This window comes from Ovis aries, chromosome 7 (assembly GCF_016772045.2).
Source record: "Ovis aries strain OAR_USU_Benz2616 breed Rambouillet chromosome 7, ARS-UI_Ramb_v3.0, whole genome shotgun sequence".
Taxonomy (NCBI): domain Eukaryota; kingdom Metazoa; phylum Chordata; class Mammalia; order Artiodactyla; family Bovidae; genus Ovis; species Ovis aries.
In genome coordinates, this window is record NC_056060.1 from 34,903,928 (window position 1) to 34,928,450 (window position 24,523).

General features: G+C 39.5%; 2 protein-coding genes across 7 annotated transcripts in view; one reads left to right on the forward strand and one right to left on the reverse strand.

Annotated features, from left to right (window-relative positions):
* EXD1 (exonuclease 3'-5' domain containing 1) overlaps positions 1–22,837 on the reverse strand; it is a 40,758-nt gene extending 17,921 nt beyond the window's left edge. Inside the window, exons 1-8 of one of the 5 annotated variants that reach the window (XM_060419063.1) lie at positions 22,760–22,837; positions 20,870–20,942; positions 20,280–20,464; positions 12,766–12,834; positions 6,464–6,521; positions 6,088–6,215; positions 4,023–4,081; positions 852–938 (exon numbers count right to left, since the gene is read on the reverse strand). In XM_060419063.1, the coding sequence (XP_060275046.1) occupies positions 852–938; positions 4,023–4,081; positions 6,088–6,215; positions 6,464–6,521; positions 12,766–12,834; positions 20,280–20,412 (534 nt within the window). In that variant the 5' untranslated portion in view covers positions 20,413–20,464; positions 20,870–20,942; positions 22,760–22,837. Of the gene's footprint in view, positions 1–851; positions 939–4,022; positions 4,082–6,087; positions 6,216–6,463; positions 6,522–12,765; positions 12,835–20,279 lie in introns of all 5 variants that reach the window. The other 4 variants (XM_060419062.1, XM_060419065.1, XM_060419061.1 and 1 more) reach the window with 4 other exon arrangements.
* A 411-nt stretch (positions 22,838–23,248) lies between these two features.
* Positions 23,249–24,523, forward strand: part of CHP1 (calcineurin like EF-hand protein 1) — a 35,859-nt gene continuing 34,584 nt past the window's right edge. For both annotated transcript variants that reach the window (XM_060419072.1, XM_004010459.5), the window contains exon 1: positions 23,249–23,558. In XM_060419072.1, the coding sequence (XP_060275055.1) occupies positions 23,492–23,558 (67 nt within the window). In that variant the 5' untranslated portion in view covers positions 23,249–23,491. The remainder of the gene's footprint in view (positions 23,559–24,523) is intronic.

Here is a 24,523-nt window from a genome sequence, read left to right on the forward strand (position 1 = left end):
CAGGTCTCGGGATATCCTCAACTAGTGGGAGTTATTAAAAGTGTAACAGGCTGCTTAGACAGCAAAGAGGTTTGAAAGACAACCAGGAGCTGAGGCAGAGCTGAATAACAACGTAGGCTGATATAAGTCTTCATTCAAGAGATGGAAGACATTGGTTGGGAATTCAGCTGGCTTTTTTGGCCCACTCCCCCTTTAAATACCAACCCATGGGGCCTGAGTGGTGAAGAACCCACTTGCCAATGCAGGAAACTAAGAGACAAGGCTTCAGTTCTTGGTCCGGGGAAATCTCCTGGAGGAGGGCATGGCAACCCACTCTAGTATTCTTGCCTGGAGAATCCCATGGACAGGAGAGCCTGGCAGGTTACAGTCCATAAGGTCACAAAGAGTCAGACATGACTGAAGCGATTTAGCACACACACCCCTTAAATACTGATACTGCTGAGTTTGATCCAAACATGGTTACCCATCCTCTAGCTATTCAAGGCTCAGTACAAACTTCTTTGGATATAATAGAGACCCTCATCTGACATCTCCTTGATCCAGGAAAATGAAAATGATGTGGCAGAAATCTACTGTGGAAAGTTACCAACCAGAAGGAAAGATAAGACATTCTCTATATATCTAAGGCAAGAGAACAGAGCTGAGAAAGAAGACCTTAAGTAGAGTCTATGAGACATCACCGATGATTATAAAGCTCTTTCCTTTTGAAAATAATAAACTGAGTACGAGGAAACTGAAAGACATTCCAAACAAGTTACAGGACAGCAACACTGGGGTGACATAAAAAGACAATTACAGTAAATTTACCGGTGAATCTACAATTATTTCAAAAGTTTGAAGAACTCTCTCACCTGAAGCCAACATAGTTTCCCATGACGACACACATTAGCTCCTTCTGCAGCCACACTCAGGACACTTTGCTTCTTGATGTGGAGCATCTGGTGAGAAAAGGAAGAAAATAAAAATCTCCAGGAAATAAATGCTGCAATTATGATATCATGAATGGCACAAGTAAAATTGCTAGAAATAAACAAATTGGATCATACTTTTTAAACTTACAAAATCCCAAACACATTTGCTTCATACACACACAAACACACACACACACACCACACTGAATACCTCTGATCTTCTTTTCAGTGTTCACAAAGTTATTCCACAACTGGAAAATAAATCATTCATATTGCAAATGCTAATAAGAGTTGAAAACTCAGATACCTTTTGTCACCACTGATGTTACAGTGAACAACTTCTAGTCCTTACAGCAAGATTCTTCATGCAAAAAACAGCAAACTAATACAGGGCAACTTACTGTACCAAAAGGGAACTCACACGGTGGCTGAGTCTCACAGTATCTACTGCTCAGAATGAGAAAAACAGACTCAACAGATCCTTTAAAGTCTTGGATTCATTAAATTACTCAAAACTGAAATAAGAGTATCCCCAAAATACACGTTGGTCCTCAATTTAAATCTACAATTTTATATTTCAAAACATTATACAATTCTAAAATCCCTACTCCATAATCCATGAAAATATCTATACGGCACAAGATTCTCCCCATTTTACAGGTAAATAAATTACTCAAGAATAGAAGGGCAAAGCAATGTACACTAGCACAATATCTTTCTTTTTAGAGCATAAAGTTTTCTATATCTGAGTATCTTTCATCAATGATTTAAAAAGGGGACTGAATTTCAGTTCCATTCTCAATTAACAAGAAGGCTGCAAAACCAGGAACAAAGGCTGTATTTCCCTATTGATAAGAATTTCCAACCAGCTCTTTAAATTTCCAGAGCAAAGGTTCTCATCTTATTTTTTTCTGCTGTCATGGATCCTTTAAAGCATCTGCTGATATATTTTAAAATTCTTATAACAGTTAAAATGACAATGGAATAGATATTTCTCTAAAGAAAATATACAATGGGAAAAGAATCTTAAAAAAAGTAGGTATATGTAGAACCAATTTACTTTATTGTACACCTGAAATTGACACAACATTGTAAGTCAATTATACTCCAGTAAAAATTTGTTAAAAATAGCCAATAAGCACATGAAAATATGTTTAATGCTATTAGCCTTTAGGGAAATGCAAATCAAAACCACAAAGATGTATTATTACTTCATATCACTAGGATGGCTATAATTAAAATGACAGATAATAAGTGTAGATGAGCATGTGGAGAAACTGGAACCCTCATGTCCTGCTGGTAGGAAAGTAAAATGGTGCAGCAGCTTTACAAAACAGTACCGTCTAATCCTCAAAGAGTTAAACACAGAATTATTATATGAACCAGCAACTCCACTTGTAATTATCTATCCAGGAGAAACGGAAACATATGCCCACACAAAGACTTGTACAATGTGTGTTCACAGCAGCATTATTCATAACAGCCATAAAAGTAAAAACAACCCAAGTGTCCCTCAAATGGTGAAAGGATAAATGAAATATGGTATATACATACAAAGGAATATTATTTGGCAACAAAAGTAAATGAAATACCAATATGTGCTATAACACAAAATTTGAAAGTATTATTCTAGATGAAAGAAGCCAAACCAATCACAAATAACCATACATTGTATGATCTCATTTATATGAAATATCCTAAACAAGCAAATTCACAGAGGCAGAAAATAGATAAGTGGTTGTCAGGGGCTGGGGGACTGAGGAGGGATTGGAGGTATTGACTAGGAATATGGGGTTTCCTTTTGGGGTATTAAAAATGTTCTAAAATTCATTTTGGTAATGGATGTACAGTTCTGTGAATATGCTAAAAGCTGGTGAAGCATATATTTTAAATTGTCAAATTTTATGGCATGTGAATTATATCTCAATAAAGCTGTTTAAAAAAAAGAATATAGTTGAAAGTTAACCCTCCATTAAAAAATATACCTGGGCATACATGGCATAAGCTTGTATCTAAACAGAAAAACCTAATGACTTCCCTGACATCTATCTGTGAATCATAACCTAGGCAGAATAGTTAGTTACTGCCACATGTCAAATTAATGAATCATAAAGAAATTGCCTAAACATAGATCCAGTCTTTTTAAAATTATAAGTAAAAAAATTTCTGACTCTCCTCTAAAACTGCCAATGACTCTCCATCTTACTCAAGTCAAACTTGAAATCTTTATGTCTAAAAATCCCTACCTGATCTGCTTCCTGCCCACTTCCATTTCTTAACACTCTTTCACTGTGGTCCTGCCACAAGGACCTCCCTGCTGCCTCTGCATACAAGTCAAGTGTGTTTCAGCTACAGGGCCTTAGCTCTTGCTAATCATGCTTTCTTTAAATTTTTTTACCTATTTATCCACATGATTACCCTTACTTCTTTTAAGGTTTCCGCTTCACTGTCACCTCTTCACAGAGGTTTTCTGTCTGCCCTAAATAAAATAGAAACTCTTAACTTTCTATTCACCCTACTATACTTTTGTTTTCTTTATAGCATTTATCATCAATTGACATATAATTATTTACTTTCTTGTATTAAAATAAGCTCCTTCAGGGCTGGAACTTTATCTTTTGTTTTTTTTCTGTTTTTCATATAGAATTTTTAAAATTAATTTTTGGTCATGCTGAGTCTTCATTGCTGTCTTTGGGCTTTCTCTAGTTGCAGTGCTTGGGCTTCTCACTGCATGGGGTTCTCTTGCACAGGCTCTAGGTGAGCAGGATTCAGTAGTTGCAGCGCATACGCTTAGTAGTTACGGCTCTTGGGCCCTACAGGGTATGCTCAGTATTGTGGTGAATGGGCTTAGTTACTCTGATGCAGGGATCAAACCCATGTCCCCACCATTGGCAGGCAGATTTTCGTCTGCTGCACCACTAGGAAAGTCCTAGAATTTTATCATTATTTTATCCCAGACCTCAGAACAATGCCTGGCACAAAGCAGGCACTCAGGTATTCTGTTAAATTATTAGGGAAAACAGTGATCTTACAATAAGAGAAAAATTTATGAGACATAGACATGATATCCACTTGCAGACAATACTGAGGATGACTAAGGGCAGTACTTACTGCAGCACCAAACTTCTGCTGGAACTGATCAATGACTGTGTATGTCACCTCCTCTTCCTCTACAGGAGAACGATATTATATATATTTGTCTTCCTTGGCAACAGAATAGCCCTCCCACTAATTTTAGCCATATTCCTAAACTCCAACTCAGCTGAACTCAAATGTCTAGAACTACTGAGACTATGTCTAGAATACTGAGAACTATTTCATTATCACCTGTATTAGTCCATCCCACTATTAGCATCTGACTTGTCAACTGAGAATAAACAAAAGCCCCAGTGATCATAATCTCATAAAGTGAAATATTTACTCATTTCCTGTGATAATACATGTTTCCCTCATCATAGGTTTATGTTTTAAATATTTCAAGACAAGTACTTCCTTTTTTAAAAAAATTTTATACAATTGTAAAGGTTACACTCCATTTAAAGTTATTACAAAATAGTGACTGTATTCCCTGGTGTTATACAATACATCCTTGTTGCCTATCTTACACACAAGAATTAGTACCTCCCATTCCCCCACCCATATATCATTCCCTAAACTGGTAACCATTAGTTTATGTTCTGTATCCATGAATCCACTTCTTTTTTTGTTATATTCACTAGTTTGCTGTAATTTTTAGATTCCACATATGCGATATCATACAGTATTTAAGGTGTTCCTATATTAGGCACATATATATTTATATTATATCTTCTTCCTGGATTGATCCCTTGACCATTATGTAGTGTCTTTTTTTGTCTCTTGAAACAGTCTTTGTTTTAAAGTCTATTTTGTCTGATAATGAGTATTGCTACTCCAGCTTTCTTTTGATTTCCATTGTTGTGTAATACTGTCTTCCATCCCCCCATATAGTATTTAAGACATATGCTTTCTAAAAGCACATTCATAATAAAAAGTAGCATTTTAAATTAGTTCTGGTGATGGGCCAATGTCCACATATTTGGAATTCTCTGAATCCTGAAAATTATTTTTCTAATTATGTAATTTAAAATATTAGAGGTATAGCATAACATATACTAATGTGTCTAGAAGGAAACACAGGAGGAAATCTTTGTGACTTTGAGTTAGGAAAGATTTCTTAGATATGACATCAATAGCACAATCCATGAAAGAAAATGGATAAACTGTACATCAAAGTTTAAAATGTCTTCTCTTCAAGAGATTCTTGAAGACAATGAAAAGGCAAAGCATAGACTTGCAGAAAATATTTGCAAAGCATGTATTTTAGAAAAGACTTGTATCCAGAATATATATAAAAAAAACTTCCAGCACTGAATAATAAGAGAACAATCAAATAAGAAAATAAACAAGATATGAATAAACATTCACCAAAGATGTTCAGATGTCAAATAAGCACATTAAAAAATCCTCAACATCCTTAGTCATTAGGGAAATGAAAAAAACAACCAACCAACTTCCAATGGTTTCTCTTCTCACTGCAGAGTAAAAACCAAGTCCTTTTAATGATCAACAAAATCTTCCATGATCCACTCACCCCACCTCATTCCAAATTGCTCTCCTTACTCCAGCTATACTCATTTCCTTACTGTCCCTTCAAACTGTGGCATATTCCTCTTGTGGGCCTTTGCATTTATTCATTATTTATGCCTAAAAACCAGTTCCTCTGATATTCATACATTTTGATCCCTCACTTCCTTCAAGATTTTACTTTAAATGTCACCATTTCATTGAGACCTTTTCTGGACACCCCAAAATTGTAAAACCGCCCTCTTCACACATTTCTTCTCATTCATTTTTTTTTCTACTTAACATGTGGCACCAGCAAACTACATAGTATACTAATTTATCTTATTTAGTGTGTTTCATGAACCATAACTCAAGGAGTGCAGAGATACCAAACTTTAGTATCCCCAGTGTCTGGCAGATAGTGTGCATGCAAATATTAAATAAACAAATGAATCACAATCTTTTATTTGGACCCTAGAAACAATGTCCTAGCTGAGAGTTCCATATAGAACTCTGACTTTGGTTTATATATCAACTCTGAAGAACTCTGAATCACAAAAAAGCCTAGAAAATTCAGAGCCCTAGTACTCACCAGATGGGCTGTACTTGAGGTCATTCAGAAGAGAGGTTATTGGCACCTCAGGGGCAGGAGAAGCAGGCTTATGTACATTTAGGTCTTCATCTTTTATTGTATCCATCTTGGTTCTTTCTGTATTTAGACTATACTTACAAAAAACAACACTTAGGTGAACTTGTTCTTTGTTGTTAATGCCATACACACATCAGTGGTAAGGACTCTAGACCTTTCATAGAGAACCCATTCATCCACAGCTTACACTGATTTGAAGATACCATCTACCTGTTTCTTCATTTTAGGAACTACACAACTAGTGAATTAGAGTTAAGGTTTCCTACCCTAATGTGTATATTTGGGTAACATCATAATTAAGAAAATCATTCCATCATACCTAACAGATGAAGTCTTTTCTCTTACTGCACCTTGTTCCACTTCATCCAGTAGTTCCACTGTAAAATAACCAGATGGATTTCAACAGGGCTTCCAACCTGAAAGCAGTTTACTACTCCTCTCTCACCCACACCCACAGTTTGATTAAGTAACACAGACAGTAATTGGGAATGAAATGTTAGTCCATAGAAGACTTCACTGACCAGTAACAAATAGAGCAGAAAAGACTAACCAAAGTACTGAAGACCCCTAATCTTATATCTCTACATAGCTTTCTTGGTCATTTAGCAGCATTAGGAACCTCTCTACATGTCCACTTTACCCTTTCTGTTCCAGGGCACAGTTGTGGTCAAGCAGATTGGTTCTAAAGACATCTTTTCTTTCCTTTTTATTCCCATCCTAATGCATCTTCCCTCATACTATGAACTGTTTGGGGTTTTACTCTTAAATCATTCACACTGACTCTTTCACAGGCTGGTACAGTAAAGGTCAGAAACATAAAAGGTAACAATAGGTAAACTGGAAATCACAAAAGAAATATGAGAGAGACATTCCACAGAGACTCTGAAACCACTTTTTTTTAACCTAATGGTTCATGGAATACAGGGAAATGTATTGATACATCATTGATTCTAAGATGCACATTTTAAACAGCTCTGAAATTGGCTATGACTTACAGTAAATACATATGATAATTAAACTGGCAGCTTTTTTCTTTCTTAGAGTGGAAAAGGAAATAATGCACCTTATCGTTGATGGCATCTAAGATTCAATTAAGTATACTTGGGTACTACTCAGTACCGGGAGAAGCTTCTCAGGGGTCACTATGTTTCAAAATGTCTCTTTTTCCTACATTCTAAAAGTAATGAGTTTTGGTCAGAGAAAGCAAAATTCACTGAAAACAGGTATTAGTCAATTATTATCCTTCATCTTGACAGTTCTTATTTGAGTGCTTTCAGCACCTTGGAGACCCCTCCATGGCTGACTAAGCCACAGAGCAAAGAAAGAAGGAGATGACCATTCTCTGATCTTAAAATTATGAATGAAGTCCAAATCGTGAGAATGAATTTAGGAAGAAATGAATCCATCTGTACAGATCCCAAAGCTGGACAGTGGTTAGGCTTCTCCTGAGTTAGGAGATGGTGGGAGTGATTCCTTCATTTATTTTTACAAACTCATCTACAGCCTAGCTTTGTTCCAGTCCAGAACTCTGCTCTATTGCAAAGTCTAACAGTCAAAACAATTAAGAATCACTCTACTACTACCACCATCACTGGCATTTTGAAAAGGTGTTCAAGGGACAAAAAGTGTTTTCAGCAGCGTTCAGTTTGGTTCAGTCGCTCAGTTGTGTCCAGTCTTTGTGACCCCATGGACTGCAGCACGCCAGGCCTCCCTGTCCATCACCAACTCCCAGAGTTTACTCAAACTCATGTCCATTGAGTCGGTGATGCCATCCAACCATCTCATCCTCTGTTGCGCCCTTCTCCTCCTGCCTTCAATCTTTCCCAGCATCAGGGTCTTTTTCAAATGAGTCAGTTCTTTGCATCAGGTGGCCAAAGTACTGGAGTTTCAGCTTCAACATCAGTCCTTCCAATGAATGAATATTCAGGACTGATTTCCTTTAGGATGGACTGGTTGGATCTCCTTGCAGTCCAAGGGACTCTTAAGAGTCTTCTCTAACACCACAGTTCAAAAGCATCAATTCTTCGGTGGTCAGCTTTCTTTATAGCCCAATTTTCACATCCATATATTACTACTGGGAAAACTATAGCTTTGACTAGACGGATCTTTATTGACAAAGTAATGTCTCTGCTTTCTAATATGCTGTCTATGTTTGTCATAGCTTTTCTTCCAAGGAGCAAGTGTCTTAATTTCATGGCTGCAGTCACCATCTGCAGTGATTTTGGAGCCCCAAATAATAAAGTCTCTCACTGTTTCTACTGTTTCCCCATCTATTTGCCATGCAGTGATGGGACTAGATGCCATGATCTTAGTTTTTCTGAATGTTGATCTTTAAGCCAACTTTTTCACTCTCCTCTTTCACTTTCATCAAGAGGCTCTTTAGTTCTTCTTCACTTTCTGCCATAATGGTGGTGTCATCTGCATATCTGAGGTTACTGATATTTCTCCAGGCAATCTTGATTTCAGCTTGTGCTTCTTCCAGCCCAGTGTTTCTCATGATGTACTCTGCGTATAAATTAAATAAACAGGGTGACAATACACAGCCTTGACTTACTGCTTTCCCAATTTGGAACCAGTCTGTTATTCTATGTCTACTTCTAACTGTTGCTTCCTGACCTGCATACAGATTTCTCAGGAGGCAGATCAGGTGGTCTGGTATGCCCATCTCTTTCAGAATTTCCCAGTTTGTGGTGATCCACACAGTCAAAGGGTTTGGCATAGTCAATAAAGCAGAAATAGATGTTTTTCTGGAACTCTTTTGCTTTTTCGATGATCCAGCAGATGTTGGCAATTTGACCTCTGGTTCCTCTGCCTTTTCTAAAACCAGCTTGAACATCTGGAAGTTCATGGTTCACGTATTGCTGAAGCCTGGCTTGGAGAATTTTGAGCATTACTTTACTAGCATGTGAGATGAGTGCAATTGTGCGGTAGTTTGAGCATTCTTTAGCATTGCCTTTTTTTGGGATTGGAATGAAAACTGACCTTTTCCAGTCCTATGGTCACTGCTGAGTTATCCAAATTTGCTGGCATATTGAGTGCAGCACTTTCACAGCATCATCTTTCAGGATTTGAAATAGCCCAGCTGGAATTATATCACCTCCACTAGCTTTGTTCATGGTGGTGCTTTCTAAGGCTCACTTGACTTCACATTCCAGGATGTCTGGCTCTAGGTGAGTGATTACACCATCGTGATTATCTGAGTCTTGAAGATCTTTTTTGTATAGTTCTTCTGTGTATTCTTGGCACCTCTTCTTAATATCTTCTGCTTCTGTTAGGTTCATACCATTCCTGTCCTCTATTGTGCCCATCTTTGCATGAAATGTTTCCTTGGTATCTCTAATTTTCTTGAAGAGATCTCTAGTCTTTCCCATTCTATTGTTTTCCTCTTTCTTTGCACTGATTACTGAGGAAGGCTTTCTTCTCTCTCCTTGCTATTCTTTAGAACTCTGAATTTAAATGGGTATATCTTTCCTTTTCTCCTTTGTTTTTCACTTCTCTTCTTTTCACAGCTATTTGTAAGGCCTCCTCAACCAGCCATTTTGCTTTTTTTCATTTTTTTTTTTCGTGCAGATGGTCTTGATCCCTGTCTCCTGTACAATGTCACGAACCTCCACCCATAGTTCTTCAGGCACTCTATCAGATCTAGTCCCTTAAATCTATTTCTCACTTCCACTGTATAATCATAAGGGATTTGATTGAGGTCATACCTGAATGGTGTAGTGGTTTCCCCTACTTTCTTCAATGTAAGTCTGAATTTGGCAATAAGGAGTTCATGCTCTGAGCCACAGTCAGGTCCCGGTCTTGTTGTTGCTGACTGTATAGAGCTTCTCCATCTTTGGCTGCAAAGAATATAATCAATCTGATTTTGGTGTTGACTATCTGGTGATATCAGTGTGTACAGTCTTCTCTTGTGTTGAAGACAGTGTTTGCTATGACCAGTGTGTTCTCTTGGCAAAACTCTATTAGCCTTTGCTCTGCTTCATTTTGTACTCCAAGGCCAAATTTGTCTGTTACTCCAGGTGTTTCTTGACTTCCTACTTTTGTTTTCCAATCCCCCATAATGAAAAGGATATCTTTTTTGGGTGTTAGTCCTAGGACATCCTGTAGGTAGTCATAGAATTAATTGTTCAACGTCAGCTTCTTCAGCATTGCTGGTTGGGACATAGAGTTGGATTACTGTGATATTGAATGGTTTGCCTTGGAAATGAACAGAAATCATTCTGTCGTTTTTGAGTCTGCATCCAAGTACTGCATTTCGGACTCTTTTGTTAACTATGATGGCTATTTCATTTCTTCTACGGGATTCTTGCCCACAGTAGTAGATATAACAGTCATCTGAGTTAAATTCACCCATTCCAGTCCATTTTAGTTTGCTGATTCCTAAAATGTCGACGTTCACTCTTGCCATCTGTTTGACCACTTCCAATTTGCCTTGATTCATGGACCTAACATTCCAGGTTCCTATGCAATAGTGCTCTTTGCAGCATCGGACTCTGCATCTATCACCAGTCACATCCACAACTGGGTGTTGTTTTTGCTTTGGCTCCATCTCTTCACTCTTGAGTTCAGTTCAGTTCATTCGCTCAGTCATGTCCGACTCTTTGTAACCACATGAATTGCAGCACACCAGGCCTCCCTGTCCATCACCAACTCCTGGAGTTCATTCAGACTCACATCCATTGAGTCAGTGATGCCATCCAGCCATCTCATCCTCTGTCATCCCCTTCTCTTCTAGCCCCAATCCCTCCCAGCATCAGTTTTTTCCAATGAGTCAACTCTTCACATGAGGTGGCCAAAGTACTGGAGTTTCAGCTTTAGCATCAGTCCTTCCAAAGAAATCCCAGGGCTGATCTCCTTCAGAATGGACTGGTTGGATCCCCTTGCAGTCCAAGGGACTCTCAAGAGTCTTCTCCAACACCATAGTTCAAAAGCATCAATTCTTCAGCACTCAGCTTTCTTCTCAGTCCAACTCTCACATCCATACATGACCACTGGAAAAACCATAGCCTTGACTAGACAGACCTTTGTTGGCAAGGTAATATCTCTGCTTTTCTATATGCTATCTAGGTTGGTCATAACTTTCCTTCCAAGGAGTAAGCGTCTTTTAATTTCATGGCTGCACTCGCCATCTGCAGTGATTTTGGAGCCAAAAAAATAAATAAATAAATAAAGTCTGGCGTTAGTTCTCTACTAATCTCCAGTAGCATATTGAGCACCTACTGACCTGAGGAGTTCATCTTTCAGTGTCCTATCTTTTTGCCTTTCATACTGTTCATGGGGTTCTCAAGTAGCATACTCCAGTAGCATGCTGAGTGAGAAAGTGCAGTTAGATAAGCTGGCTGGACTTGTCTGCTTTAAAGTAGGTCTGGACTGGCAGTCATTAATTTAGTGAGATTTTCATCTCTCCCTAAATTCTATTTAGCTCACAAAACAATCTTTCAAGAAGTAGTAATCTCTCATTTATAGGAGTCCTTTTCCTTCCTCGCATTTGCCTCAATGATCAGAAATGCACAGTTCTATGAGGTCTTAGGTCTTCCATTCCCCCAATCCCTTCCACCCGATACTGATATTTACTCTTCCTTGGAGGGCTTTTTGCTTTTGTGTTCTTGAAAGCAAGAACAGCTCTTGTTTGCAACCTTTTTCCTGTTATTTCATTTGGCTTGTCTGAAGCACACTGACCAGATGAGTGTCTATATTCCTTTAGGCAAGTAATTGGATCTATTCTTGCTAAATGGTTTTTGCTGGCAGAAATACAGAGTGGGGCCGCTTCCTGTAATTACAAAACCCCAGAAGGTCTGAAAATCAAAAATTTTGTGTAACTCTTTTGGGAGCAAAATCTGAACTGTCATACTACTAATAGTCCTATTTTATCCCACTTAGTATGATTATCCATCCATTTTTCTGCAGAAATGTGTTATTAGAGTACTGACCAGACCTACTTGAAGTGTTATGTAATTGACCAGTATATACCCTTTGTTATTGTTTAGTTGCTAAGTAGTGTCTGATTCTTTTGCAACCTCATGGGCTCCATAGGAGTCCACAAGGTTCCTATGTCCATGGAATTCTTCAGGCAAGAATTCTGGAGTGGGTTGCCATTTCCTTCCCCAAGAGATTTTCCCTACGCAGAGATCGTACCCGGGTCTCTCTCATTCCAGGCGGAGTCTTTACTGTCTGAGCCACCAGGGAAGCCCCCTTACCCTTTGTTAGGTTTTCAAAAATCCAGAACTAGACTTGGGTTCTGAAACATTTGGCTCCAAGGTTTCAAACAGTGTACTGTGGATGTACTGTGAACATGTGGTAAACTCACTTGTTGAACAAGGTAACTCCTCTCTGTTCAGACTGATAACTCTGCTTGCAAACTGACCTCTAATATTGAGAACCAGCTGTCCTCACATTGTAAAATCAAGATGATTAAAATTCTTTAAAGACAGTTCTGTTCACAGTACCTACTACAACAGTAAGATAAGGGACACTTCTCAAATACCAACTTTAAGAGTTCGTAAGTGCAAGACAACATCTTGAGCCACCCCCTCACCACCAAATATTGGAATGAGGCAGAGCAGTGAGCTTCCTGCTACTGCAAATCCTGATATCCGCAAGTAGGAAACATGAAGCTCTCACCATTCACAATCTCATGTCCAAAAAACATCTTCACTCCTGGGACACTTAGACCAGTCTCTACGTTCTTCACTGTTATAGAAAACAATTCATTTAATTAATTAAAAAGTAATATTCCCTAAAACTGTAAGAAAGTATGATACCTCTCAAAATTGCCCAAATCTGAATTTTATAAAAATCACCAAACTATCTTCCCTAATAAATAAAGAGTCAAAGCTAAAATATAGCTAAATTACAAAGCTATAACATTGAAACAAGTAGTATAAAGAAGAGAGGGAACCCCAGAATGATCAAAGATCATTCACTGAAAGAGCTGTAGTAATAGACCAAATTTAAACTTCTGCCAAGAATATTCTAAGGCCTTTGGAGCTAAAGACTATCTATTTATTATATTTTTACTGATTTTTTATTCCACTTAACTCCAGAAAAAAATTTAAGGCATCTGACTACTTCTAGAGTCCACACCCTTTTCATGCTACATGCCTGATCTATGAATTTTCAGAGACAACAGCCCAACTCCTGGCCCAATTACAGGCTCTTCCGTGAGGAAGTAAAGGATTTAGAAGTTTAGATGTCATGTTTACAACACTGTCATTTTTTCTGGATGGAAATGCTCACAGCATCTGTATATCTCCACATCTCTCAGCAACTGAAAACAATGGAGTTTCACTCTCACTAGTCCATTGAATATATTCTTTGCTGTTGTTGCTGTTCAGTCACTAAGCCATGTCTGACTCTTTGCAACCCTGCTGATTGTAGCACACCACGCTTTCCTGTTCTTCACTATCTCCCAGAGTTTGCTCAAATTCATGTCCATTGAGTTGGTGATACTATTTAACCTTCTCATCCTCTGCTGCCCTCTTCTCCTTTTGTCTTCAACCTTCCTCAGCAGCAGGGTCTTTTCCAATGACTCAGCTCTTCAAATCAGGTGGCCAAAGTACAGGAGTTTCAGCTTCAGTATCAGTCCTTCCAATGAATATTCAAGGTTGATTTCCTTTAGGATTGACTGATTTGATCTCTGTGCAGTACAAACTCTGCAGACTCCTAAAAGGCTTTTCCAGCACAATTCAAAAGCATCAATTCTTTGATGCTCAGCCTTCTTTATGGTCCAATTCTCACATCTGTACATGACTACAGGAAAAACCATAGCTTTGACTATACGGACTGTCTTAATTTCATTGCTGCAGTCACCATCTGCAATGATTCTGGAGTCCAAGAAAACAAAATCTGTCACTGCTTCCACTTTTTCCCTATCTATTTGTCATGAAATGATGGGACAGATGCCATGATCTTAAGTTTTTTGAATGCTGAGTTTTAAGCCAGCTTTTTCACTCTCCTCTTTGACCCTCACCAGGAGGTTCTTCAGTTACTATTCACTTTCTGTCATTAGAATGGTATTATCTGTATATCTGAGGTTGTTGGTATTTCTCCTGGCAATCTTGATTCCAGCTTATAATTCATCCAGTCTGGGATTTAACATGATGTACTCTGCATATAAGTTAAATAGATAGTTTCAATATACAGCCTTGTCATACTCCTTTCCCAACTTTCAACCAGTCTGTTGTTCCATGTAAAGTTCTGACTGTTGTTTCTTGATCTGCATGCAGGTTTCTCAAAAGACAGGTAACTGGTCTGATATTGGTTTTCTGATATTTTCATCTCTAAGTGTTTTCCACAGTTTGTTGTGATCCACACAGTCAAAGGCTTTATTATAGTCAATGAAGCAGATGTGTTTTTTTTGGAATTCCTTTGCTTCCTCTATGATCCAACAAATGTTGGCAATTTGATCTCTGGTTCCTCTGCCTTTTCTAAACCCGGCCTGTACATGTGGAAGTTCTCAGTTCATGTACTGCTGAAGCCTAGCTTGAAGGATTTTGAGCATAACCTTACTAGCATGCAAAATGAGCACAACTGTACAATAGTTTGAACATCCTTTGGCACTGCCCTTATTTGGGATTGGAATGAAAACTGACTTTTTCCTGTCCTGTGGCCACTGCTAAGTTTTCCAAACTTCCTGACATATTGAGTGCAGCACTTCAGCAGCAGCATCTTTTAGGATTTTAAATAGCTCAGCTGGAATATATTCTGAGGTCAAAGATCACCAACTGCCTATTTGTAAAATCCCCCGGAAGTTTACTATCTTATACTTGGCTCTCATGCATCCTTTGACAATACTGTTCTCTACTTTCTTGACTTACAAGACATTCTTAGTGTTTATTTCCTTCCCTACTAATTATCCAGAGTCATCATACTAAGCACCTAAGTGAGACATCATGCTAATTAATTGCCTATGTTTAATTTCCAGTAACATAATGAGACAGGCATTTCATTATCTTCATTATGGAGGAATCTGAGGCTCAGAAAGGTTGAATAACTTGCTCAAGGTCACACTACTAGTAAAACAGTCAGGATTCAAACCCAGGCCTCAGTGATTTTAATATGCATCTTGTAACCAGCATTCCAGCATCTCCCTGATTTGCTCCTTCTGGTTTCAGCTGCCTCTACCACCACTGCTTGCCGCTTACACACTGACAGTCCCTAAGGTTATGTTCTTCATCCTTCTACCTTCTCCTTGAGTGATCATATCTACTTCCTAGTCATCCTAATCCCTCATTTCTACAATATGGATTATTTCTCTGAGGCCCACTTGAATTTTCAACTAATGGAAGACTTACTGCAAGATTTTTCAAACTGATCATTATCTTCCTGCAGTAACCAACAAACCTGTTCCTCTACCCATTTCTATCAATAACAGTATTATATGTCAAATCTCAGTCATAAATGTAGGAGTCATTTTCCATTGCTCTTTGACTATCTAATTGATTACTAAATTACTAATCCCCTCTCTTAAGCATTTCTAGAATCTGTCTTCTCCATTCCTTGACAAGATTAAGCTCTGACTCCCATTACTTCCTCTTTACTGGGTCCCTTGATTGCCTGAATAGCTCCCTGTCTATTCTCCTTGTCTCTTGTGTCTCTACTTCAAAGTTTCCTTCACACTGCTATCATAGTGATGTCACTCCCTGCTTTACCCAAATAGTACATAAAATAAGTAAATCCATTCAATTCATTCATTTAGTCAGGTTCAACTCTTTGCAACCCCATAGACTGCAGCACACCAGGCTTCCCTGTCCATCACCAACTCCTGGAGCTTGCTCAAACTCATGTCCATCGAGTCACTGATGCCATCCAACCATCTCATCCTCTGTCGTGCCCTTCTCCTCCTGCCTTCAATCTTTCCCAGCATCAGGGTCTTTTCCAAGGAGTCAGTTCTTCACGTCAGGTGGCCAAAGGACTGGAGTTTCAGCTTCAACATCAGTCCTTCCAATGAATATTCAGGACTGATTTCCTTTAGGATGGACTGGTTGGATCTCCTTGCAGTCCAAGGGACTCTCAAAAGTTCTCTCCAACACCACAGTACAAAGCATCAATTCTTCAGCATTCAGCTTTCTTTATGGTCCAACTCTCACATCCATACATGACTACTGGAAAAACCATAGCTTTAAGTAAATAGGTATAAAGAAATACATTCAACTTCCTTAGGAATATTTTTTAAAACATGCCAAAATAAAATATCACTCTTTGCCTATAATACTAACAAACGCTGAGAAAAGATACACATACACATTTGCATTTCTTAAAAACTCAAGGCTAGGTTATTTACTGAAATTCACTCACACATTACTAGTAGCGAAGTAAAAACACATAACCTTTTGAAAAACTATTTAGAAACATGCATCAGAAACATTTAAAATATCTGTAATTTTCACCCAGTATTTTCACTTCTAGGAACTATTCCTAAGACAATAATTATAAAATATAACAAATATCAAAATGTATTTTATAAAATAATTCATTATAACTCATAATTATAAAATATACAATTGTATTGTAAGTTACTATAATTTATAATTATAAATATTACAAATTTTTTAAAGTTTTTAAGCTTTTCACTTTAAAATGTTTAGCCATTATACTGAGGTTTCAAATAATATAAGAAAATGTTACACTGTTAACTAAAAAAATGCGTATATGATATACCCAATTTCTTAAGTCAAGTACATTGCTGCTGCTGCTGCTGCTTAGTCGCTTCAGTCATGTCCGACTCTGTGTGACCCCACAGACGGCAGCCCACCAGGCTCCGCCGGGCTGCGCCGTCCCTGGGATTCTCCAGGCAAGAACACTGGAGTGGATTGCCATTTCCTTCTCCAATGCATGAAAGTGAAGAGTGAAAGGGAAGTCGCTCAGTCATGTCCGACTCCTAGCGACCCCATGGACTGCAGCCTACCAGGCTCCTCTGCCCATGGGATTATCCAGGCAAGAGTACTGGAGTGGGGTGCCATCGCCTTCTCCGGGTAACTTTCTAGTCATTCATTATTGCTATTGTTCAGTCGCTCATTTGCGCCTGATTCTTTGCGACCCCACGGACTGCAGCCTACCAGGCTCCTCCGTCCATGGATTTTCCAGGCAAGAGTACTGGAGTGGGGTGCCATTGCCTTCTCCATCAAGTACATTAAAACTATGTAATTAAACTCTAGAAAGAAATATACCAAAAATTTCATCAGAATTGAACACTGTTGAATGAGCATGTGGCATTTACTGACTATTATCTACTTGGTGCCATTTATTTAGGCTACCAGTGTGCTCATTCTCCCCAGACAGTGGTGTCTATTAAATTTCCAAGACATCTCTTTAAGATAAGAAACAACCCCCTACCCTATCTTTCCTCTTCCTCCTGTGTTTAATTCCACCAGCTACTACCATATGCCCTTGAGGATGGAAGCCACATGGTGAAGATGGTACTACAGAAAGATAAAGAACAACTTTGGGGAGAGTCACAGTAGCTCTGGGATACCTCTCTTCTTTTACATGATTTGTTTAGGCCACTAGAAGTGAATCTGTTTCTAGCAGCTGAGCACAGTTCCTAACTGATACAGCATTAAAAATTTCAGGCAAGTAATTTGAAAATCTATATGACTCCCATTTAAAAGATATTTCAGACTGTTCCTCTTTGCTTTCAGAAGTTCCAAATGTTATGACATGTGAGGTCCTTCTGATCTGCCCCATGCTTATTTCTCTTCTCCAGCCTTATCTCTCACCATATCCTCACACTGAAATTTATTTAGATTGTCTTTTGAGGTTTTTTTGGCTGCACCATAAGGCATGAAGATTCTCAGTTCTTTGACCAGGGATAGAGCCCCTGTCTTGGGCAGTGGAAGTGAGGAGTCTTCACCACTGGACCTCAGGCAACTACTTAACGTTTTCTGAATGCACCAAGTTTTCAGTTCTCTACTTTTGCATATGCTGCTACTTCTTCCTATAACAATGGTTCTCTCAAAGTGTGTTCCCCAGCACAGAATCAGCATCACCTGGAAACTTCTTGGAAACACAAATTCTTGAACCCCACTTAAGACCATAAGAATCAGAAACTCTTTGAGGGGGTGGAAGGCACCAATCTGTGTTTGAACAACTCTTTCAAGTGATTCTGAAATATAGATGAAGTCTGAGAATCATTGGCTTAAAACAACCTTCCCCGCTTTTCCCAACCAGTTAACTCTTGTGAAGTTACATCTAATTCCAAATACATTTCCAACATCAATTCCTCCTTTGGGAAGCATTCCTCACTGTCTCAGGTCTAAATTAGAAACTTTGTGTTTCCATAGTATCCTGTGTGTCCTTCTATCAGAGGATATCACACTGCATTATATCTTTCTACTTATTTATCTGTCTCCTTCAGTTCAGTTCAGTTCAGTTCAGTTCAATCGCTCAGTCATGTCTGACTCCTTGACACCCCATGAATCGCAGCACACCAGGCCTCCCTGTCCATCACCAACTCTCGGAGTTCACCCAAACTCATGTCCATCGAGTCACTGATGCCATCCAGCCATCTCATCCTCTGTCGTCCCCTTCTCCTCCTGCCCCCAATCCCTCACAGCATCAGGGTCTTTTCCAATGAGTCAACTCTTTGCATGAGGCAGCCAAAGTACTGGAGTTTCAGCTTCAGCATCAGTCCTTCCAATGAACACCCAGGAGTGATCTCCTTTAGGATGGACTGGTTGGATCTCCTTGCAGTCCAAGGGGACTCTCAAGAGTCTTCTCCAACACCACAGTTCAAAAGCATCAATTCTTCGGTGCTCAGCTTTCTTCACAGTCCAACTCTCACATCCATACATGACCACTGGAAAAACCATAGCCTTGACTAGATGGACCTTTGTTGGCAAAGTAATGTCTCTGCTTTTTAATATGCTATCTAGGTTGGTCATAACTTTCCTTCCAAGGAGTAAGCGTCTTTTAATTTCATGGCTGCAATCACCATCTGGAGTAATTTTGGAGCCCAAAAAAATGAAGTCTGACACTATTTCCACTGTTTCCCCATCTATTGGCCATGAAGTGATGGGACCAGATGCCATGATCTTAGTTTTCTGAATGTTGAGCTTTAAGCCAACTTTTTCACTCTCCTCTTTCACTTTTATCAAGAGGCTTTTTAGTTCCTCTTCACTTTCTGCCATAAGAGTGGTGTCATCTGCATTTCTGAGGTTATTGATATTTCTCCTTACTAGTCTAATTTTTTCAAGGACAGAGACCATATTATTCTTATCCATATCCCTGGTACCCAGTACTGTACCTGGGATATAAAACTTAATAAATGATTACCAAATGAATTAATATTGCAAAAGCCTGATATAGTCCCAACCTAGCCTACAAAAGTTTAACTAATAATATGGCTTAACAATAATACTAATCTCTCAATTGTCACACATTTCAATTGTGAACTTGAAACTTACTGTGCCAGGAAAACAACTACCCTAATAAGTCAATATTCTAGCTGAATAAGAACCCTACATTGAGGCTTCAAGGTGAACACATGGAAGAGGCTAAAAAGGTGGTATGCTTAGAGACAGTAGAAACTCTGAGCCCGTTCCCACAAACCTTGCCCTATATATCTCCTCCATCTGGCTGTTCCTGAATTATATCCTTCATAAAGGAACTGGAATTGAAAGTGGGAGGTGCAAAGGCTACACTGTGACCATGAGGATAATAGGCGATCACTGAAGTGGCTGAATAGGAGCACAAGATGCCTTATCTCTCCCAGAATCTTTCAGCCACTGCACTATTTCTCAGCAGTCTACCTCTGGGCTTCTTTGTGCATGACAAAAATTAAACCCTTACCATCTTTGGAATTTGTCTGTTGAAGCTAAAGCAATTCTATCTAATACAGTGTTCATTTTTAATTTCAAGGTGCATATGGAGAGAAATTAAAAGATGTACACAATTAAAAAAAAACCTATATACTGAAATTTTCCACTATCATGTCAATAGAAGTACAGAGGTGGACAAGCCAGCATGCACAGTCATATGGCTCCATTAGGGAAAATAACATTCTAATCTTCCTCCCACCTTTCCTCTAAAATAGGAATAATGCCACTCTTCCAGTTGCTAAGAGAGCCCAGAATCATCACCCAAACACACTTATTAGTCTCCTAGAAGGCAGGAGATTATGAGAAATAAAATGAGACCTTTCTTCAGAACAACAATCTTGTCAGGGTCCACATGCTGCAGCACTCCTTCAAAAATGCCACAAACTAATGTGAGTCTCACTCTTCTCCACAAAATCTGGTTGAGGAAATGGTAGTCACTGCTGAGATCCATGCTATTTGATTCCAAAAGGAGTCTTCAAATAATCTTCTTTAATATCTAAACCCTTGAAAATAAAAGAGATCTATGATTTTTTTTAAATATTTTGGGAGAAATGAGGTTATTTTTCCTTTCCTCATACTTGGGACAAGAAAAATAAAAATATTCGAGTAATTCTGCTTATCGTTTATAATTATAATGAGAAAAAGATCATTGCAAGTATCAACTCTAACTTATACATGGGAAACTGAAAATTATAAGACTTCAGGCAAAGAGGGTTTGATTTCTTTGTCCATAAAATGGCCTAATATCACCTATCCTTCCTTAGCTAAATGGAGCAAGAACATTTAGAGGCCTTTCAAAAGCATATACATACACCATTTTAACATCAGCCAAAAAACTAAAAGAGCAAATGAAAAAACAAATGATATTGGCAAACACCTGACAACACATGTTGCAATGAATTGTTTACCCAGAAATGTCCAGGATCTAATCTCTTCTGGATATAACCTCTTCTAGATTAATAACATTTCCAGAGTTTCACACTGTTAACAACGAAAGAATAAGTGAGTTAGAATTATCACAATTTCTGCATTACCAATCCAGTTGCCATGTCACTCTGAGGGTCATTCCACCCCACCCTAGCCACAGCTCAGGGACTGGGCTGCTGTGATGTCACCAACCAGTCATGTGCAGCCTGACAGATTAAACCGTCACATGCTACACAATGGTTTTCTAAAATTCAACTGTTTTTGTAAAAATGATGTATGCTCATTATAAAAAGGAGAACAATGCAGAAATGCACAAAAACTTTATCTTGCAGAAATAACTATCATTCACAGTAGATACTCTTATATTCCGTAGTGTAATACTGTAATTTAAAAGATGAATTCTTTTTTTAAAAAAAGATCTTTTAGAACAATCCTGTTATTTGGATGTCTTTGTATTTTGAACCTCAGCTAAGTGTTCCTCCACAGTGGTGTAAATTCAAAAGCGGCTTGCCTTCACTACACTTGGAATAGTCAACTAGTGAATTTTGCAACTTAGTTTAACTACAAAACATTGACCAAATAACTAAGGCCCAATTCATCTAGGAAGAAGGTGAGAAGTTACATAGTGTTTTTAACCAGATAAATAACTTACACTTTAATATTTTAAGGTCTAGCAAGTGTTTTCACAACTGGTATTTGTTGCCCACAACTGCCTGATTTACATATGTAGAAACTGAGGCTTAAATTAAGATTTAAGACACCTGCCCAAGGTTAGACAGCTAGAAAGTAGTGGAACCTGAACTAAAACCAGGCCCCTAGTGGAGATGAGTCCAGTACCGAGTGTTATGCTTCCAGAGGGAACACAGAACAAGTCACCAGAGTGCCTGAAAAAATCATTCTTCCTTGTTCCAGTAAATCCAACAAGCAAAAGGGGAATTTTTACAGAAATAAAAGAGAATATAAAAATGGAAAAAACAGCCCTTACTAGAGACAAAAATTAACTTACATTTTTTAAAGATACGTAAGACATAAGCTTGTGAAATGCTTGGGGAAAGAGGAAATTTAAGAAATGTTAAAGTAAATCAGAAAAACATTAACACAAAGCAAAGATAGCTCTACTGCGGACGACTGCAAAAGGTAAGATTCAAGATTGGTAAGGAGCAAGGTCAGGATCCAGAGATGGGCTTCACGGCACACTCAGAAAACGGACACTCAAGTTGCTGACAACACAGATTTTTCTACCGTACTTATACTCTCAAGAAAAAAAGAAGCTCCTGTGGCCGAGACGGGCATATCCAACATGTCACCCTTTGCTGATGAAGGCAGACATCATTAAGTCAGAGGAGGCCAAGTCAATCATAAAAACAACTCAGTAAAACTGGAACCTCCGTAACCTAAGCTGACTACCAGCCCGCTAAGAGAGTCTTCTAGGACTTAAGCACTAAGTGAGATCTGTCAGAATTTGGTTCTTCTGTAAGTGAAACCAGTTTTGTACAAAATAACAGGGGTGGCAAAGGCGTGTAAAGGCATTGAAGCCACAGCAAATGAACTGATTCTCCTGAGAAGGTGTACTAATTTGACAGGTGGCTTTAAACGTTTTCAAGAAAACAAACAAAAATATGCCATAAGAACCAAATGCAAATTCCCTCATTTTTCGGGCAAAATGAGAAACTTGTTTAACGCCGTTTAACGGCGGCCATACGTTAAAAAGTCTGTCCTCCGCCGTTAGGTTTTTTTTTTTCCTCCAACGGAAATTTGTGCCTATTTCAGCCAAAGGGTAAATTCCTCGAGCTTCAGTCTTGAACTGAAAAGAGAAGGACTGCTTTTAAGGAAGAAATCTCGGGAAGTTCCAAACCCTCAGCAGCAGTTACCAGAGGGCAATCCTGAAATCAACTGGGGAAAAGTACGCAGCTCGGGCGCTGACACTCTGGAGCCGACGCCTGCCGATTGTTTCCCGAGGAGCCAATCGGCGCGCGGTCCCGGAACTGGCTCGCGAGCTCCCCCTGCGGCTTGGAGGAGAGAGAGCCTCCAGGAAAAAAAGAGGTGCAGTGCAACTCCCAGCATGCAGTTCCCAGGAGACACACCCTAGCGTTCAACCAAGCCACGTTTTGCCTCTCTGTTTTTGTTTCTCTCCGCAATCCATACTAACTGTAGGGTGGGATTTCTAATGTTAGAGTTCTGTGAGAAACAGGTTGGCTACACCAACTGCCACAGGTCAGTGTGTTGTAAAACAGTGGCGTTGCCCTTTTAGTTGCGGGCTCTAGGGCCAGCGTGGCATTGCCCCTTTAAGACCGGTGGCATCATGGTTCCGGGGGCGTGGTCCGCTTTTAGTTAGACCCGGCCGGGTGCTGGGCTAATTCATTCGGGGCTGGAGCTAGAAACGTCGACGTCGGCTCCAGCGCTGAGCGCAGCCTCACTCGCAATTGGCTGGGCCTCCGGCCTGCCCATCGCCGCGCACCACCCCTGGGTTCCCTTCCCAGTCCGCAGTAGAAACACTGCCCTCTCCCTTCTTTGACCCCGGCCCTTCTTCCCCTTCGTCCCTCCCTCTTACCGCCTCTGTCGCTTCAGGCGCCCCTGCTCCCAGCGGAGCTCCCGGCTTGGTGATGGGGTCCCGGGCCTCCACGTTACTGCGGGACGAAGAGCTCGAGGAGATCAAGAAGGAAACTGGCTGTGAGTTCGGGTAGCGGGTGGGAACGCGGCCGGGCGCCTCCGGCTGGCCTCACGACCGAGGGCGACTGTCGCTGAGATCTGCAGCTGGGGTGCCGAGAGGTTGGGGGTTCCTAGGCATCCTCCAGCGCTCGAGCTTTGGGGATGATGGAGGACCTGTTCTTACAGCTAAGGCTACCCGCGGTGGGACTCTGGCTCTTGTGCGGCTCCCCTTCTCATCAAAGACAGGAGTCGCGATGACCCGTAAATCACTGATCCCGCTCTTTTCTCCTTCCCCTGCTCTTGAAAGTCTCCGAACTCTTTTCCTTTGTCTTTCCTCGCACCAAACTTAAATTCAGGAACTCTGGATAGGTCCTGTAGAAAACATTGTCTTTCCTGTGACGTTTCTAGTCAAGGACTTAAAAACTTAAAACCCCTGACAACTGTGGGAAATCAGACAAATTCTTGCCGCAATTGGAAACATAAATCCAGAAAGTGAGATCGTGTAGTAAGGTTTTGGAAAACGTGACCTGGTGATGAAACACCGTAAAGAACCAGGGGTCGGAGAGTATGAGATTTCTTTCATTCTGAGCTTGTGGAGAAAAAGTGCAGTTGTTGTGACTACCAGTTTTTTATTTACACTGAGGATGCTGGCTGTCCTAATTTCAGATATATTGATTTTTACTATGCTGGTGTATTTCATGCAGTCGCCATGGAAATTGGATGTGCTCCAAAAATTTCAGTGAATTTGTAGAGGAACTGATTTTTATAGTCTAATCTCTTCCTCTGAATCTGAAAGGGGCAACAGGGTTTTGTGAATTCAGAAGCCCTGTAAAACACCATGGTACATTTGTGTAGCCCTTGATAATGGATACAATATTTCTCAGTAATCCATTATGACTCTTGTATTTTACATGAGTTATGTAAGCATCTGGGCTCTGAGTCTTCATAATTTCTGTTTTTGATAATGAGATGGCCACAAAGTAATT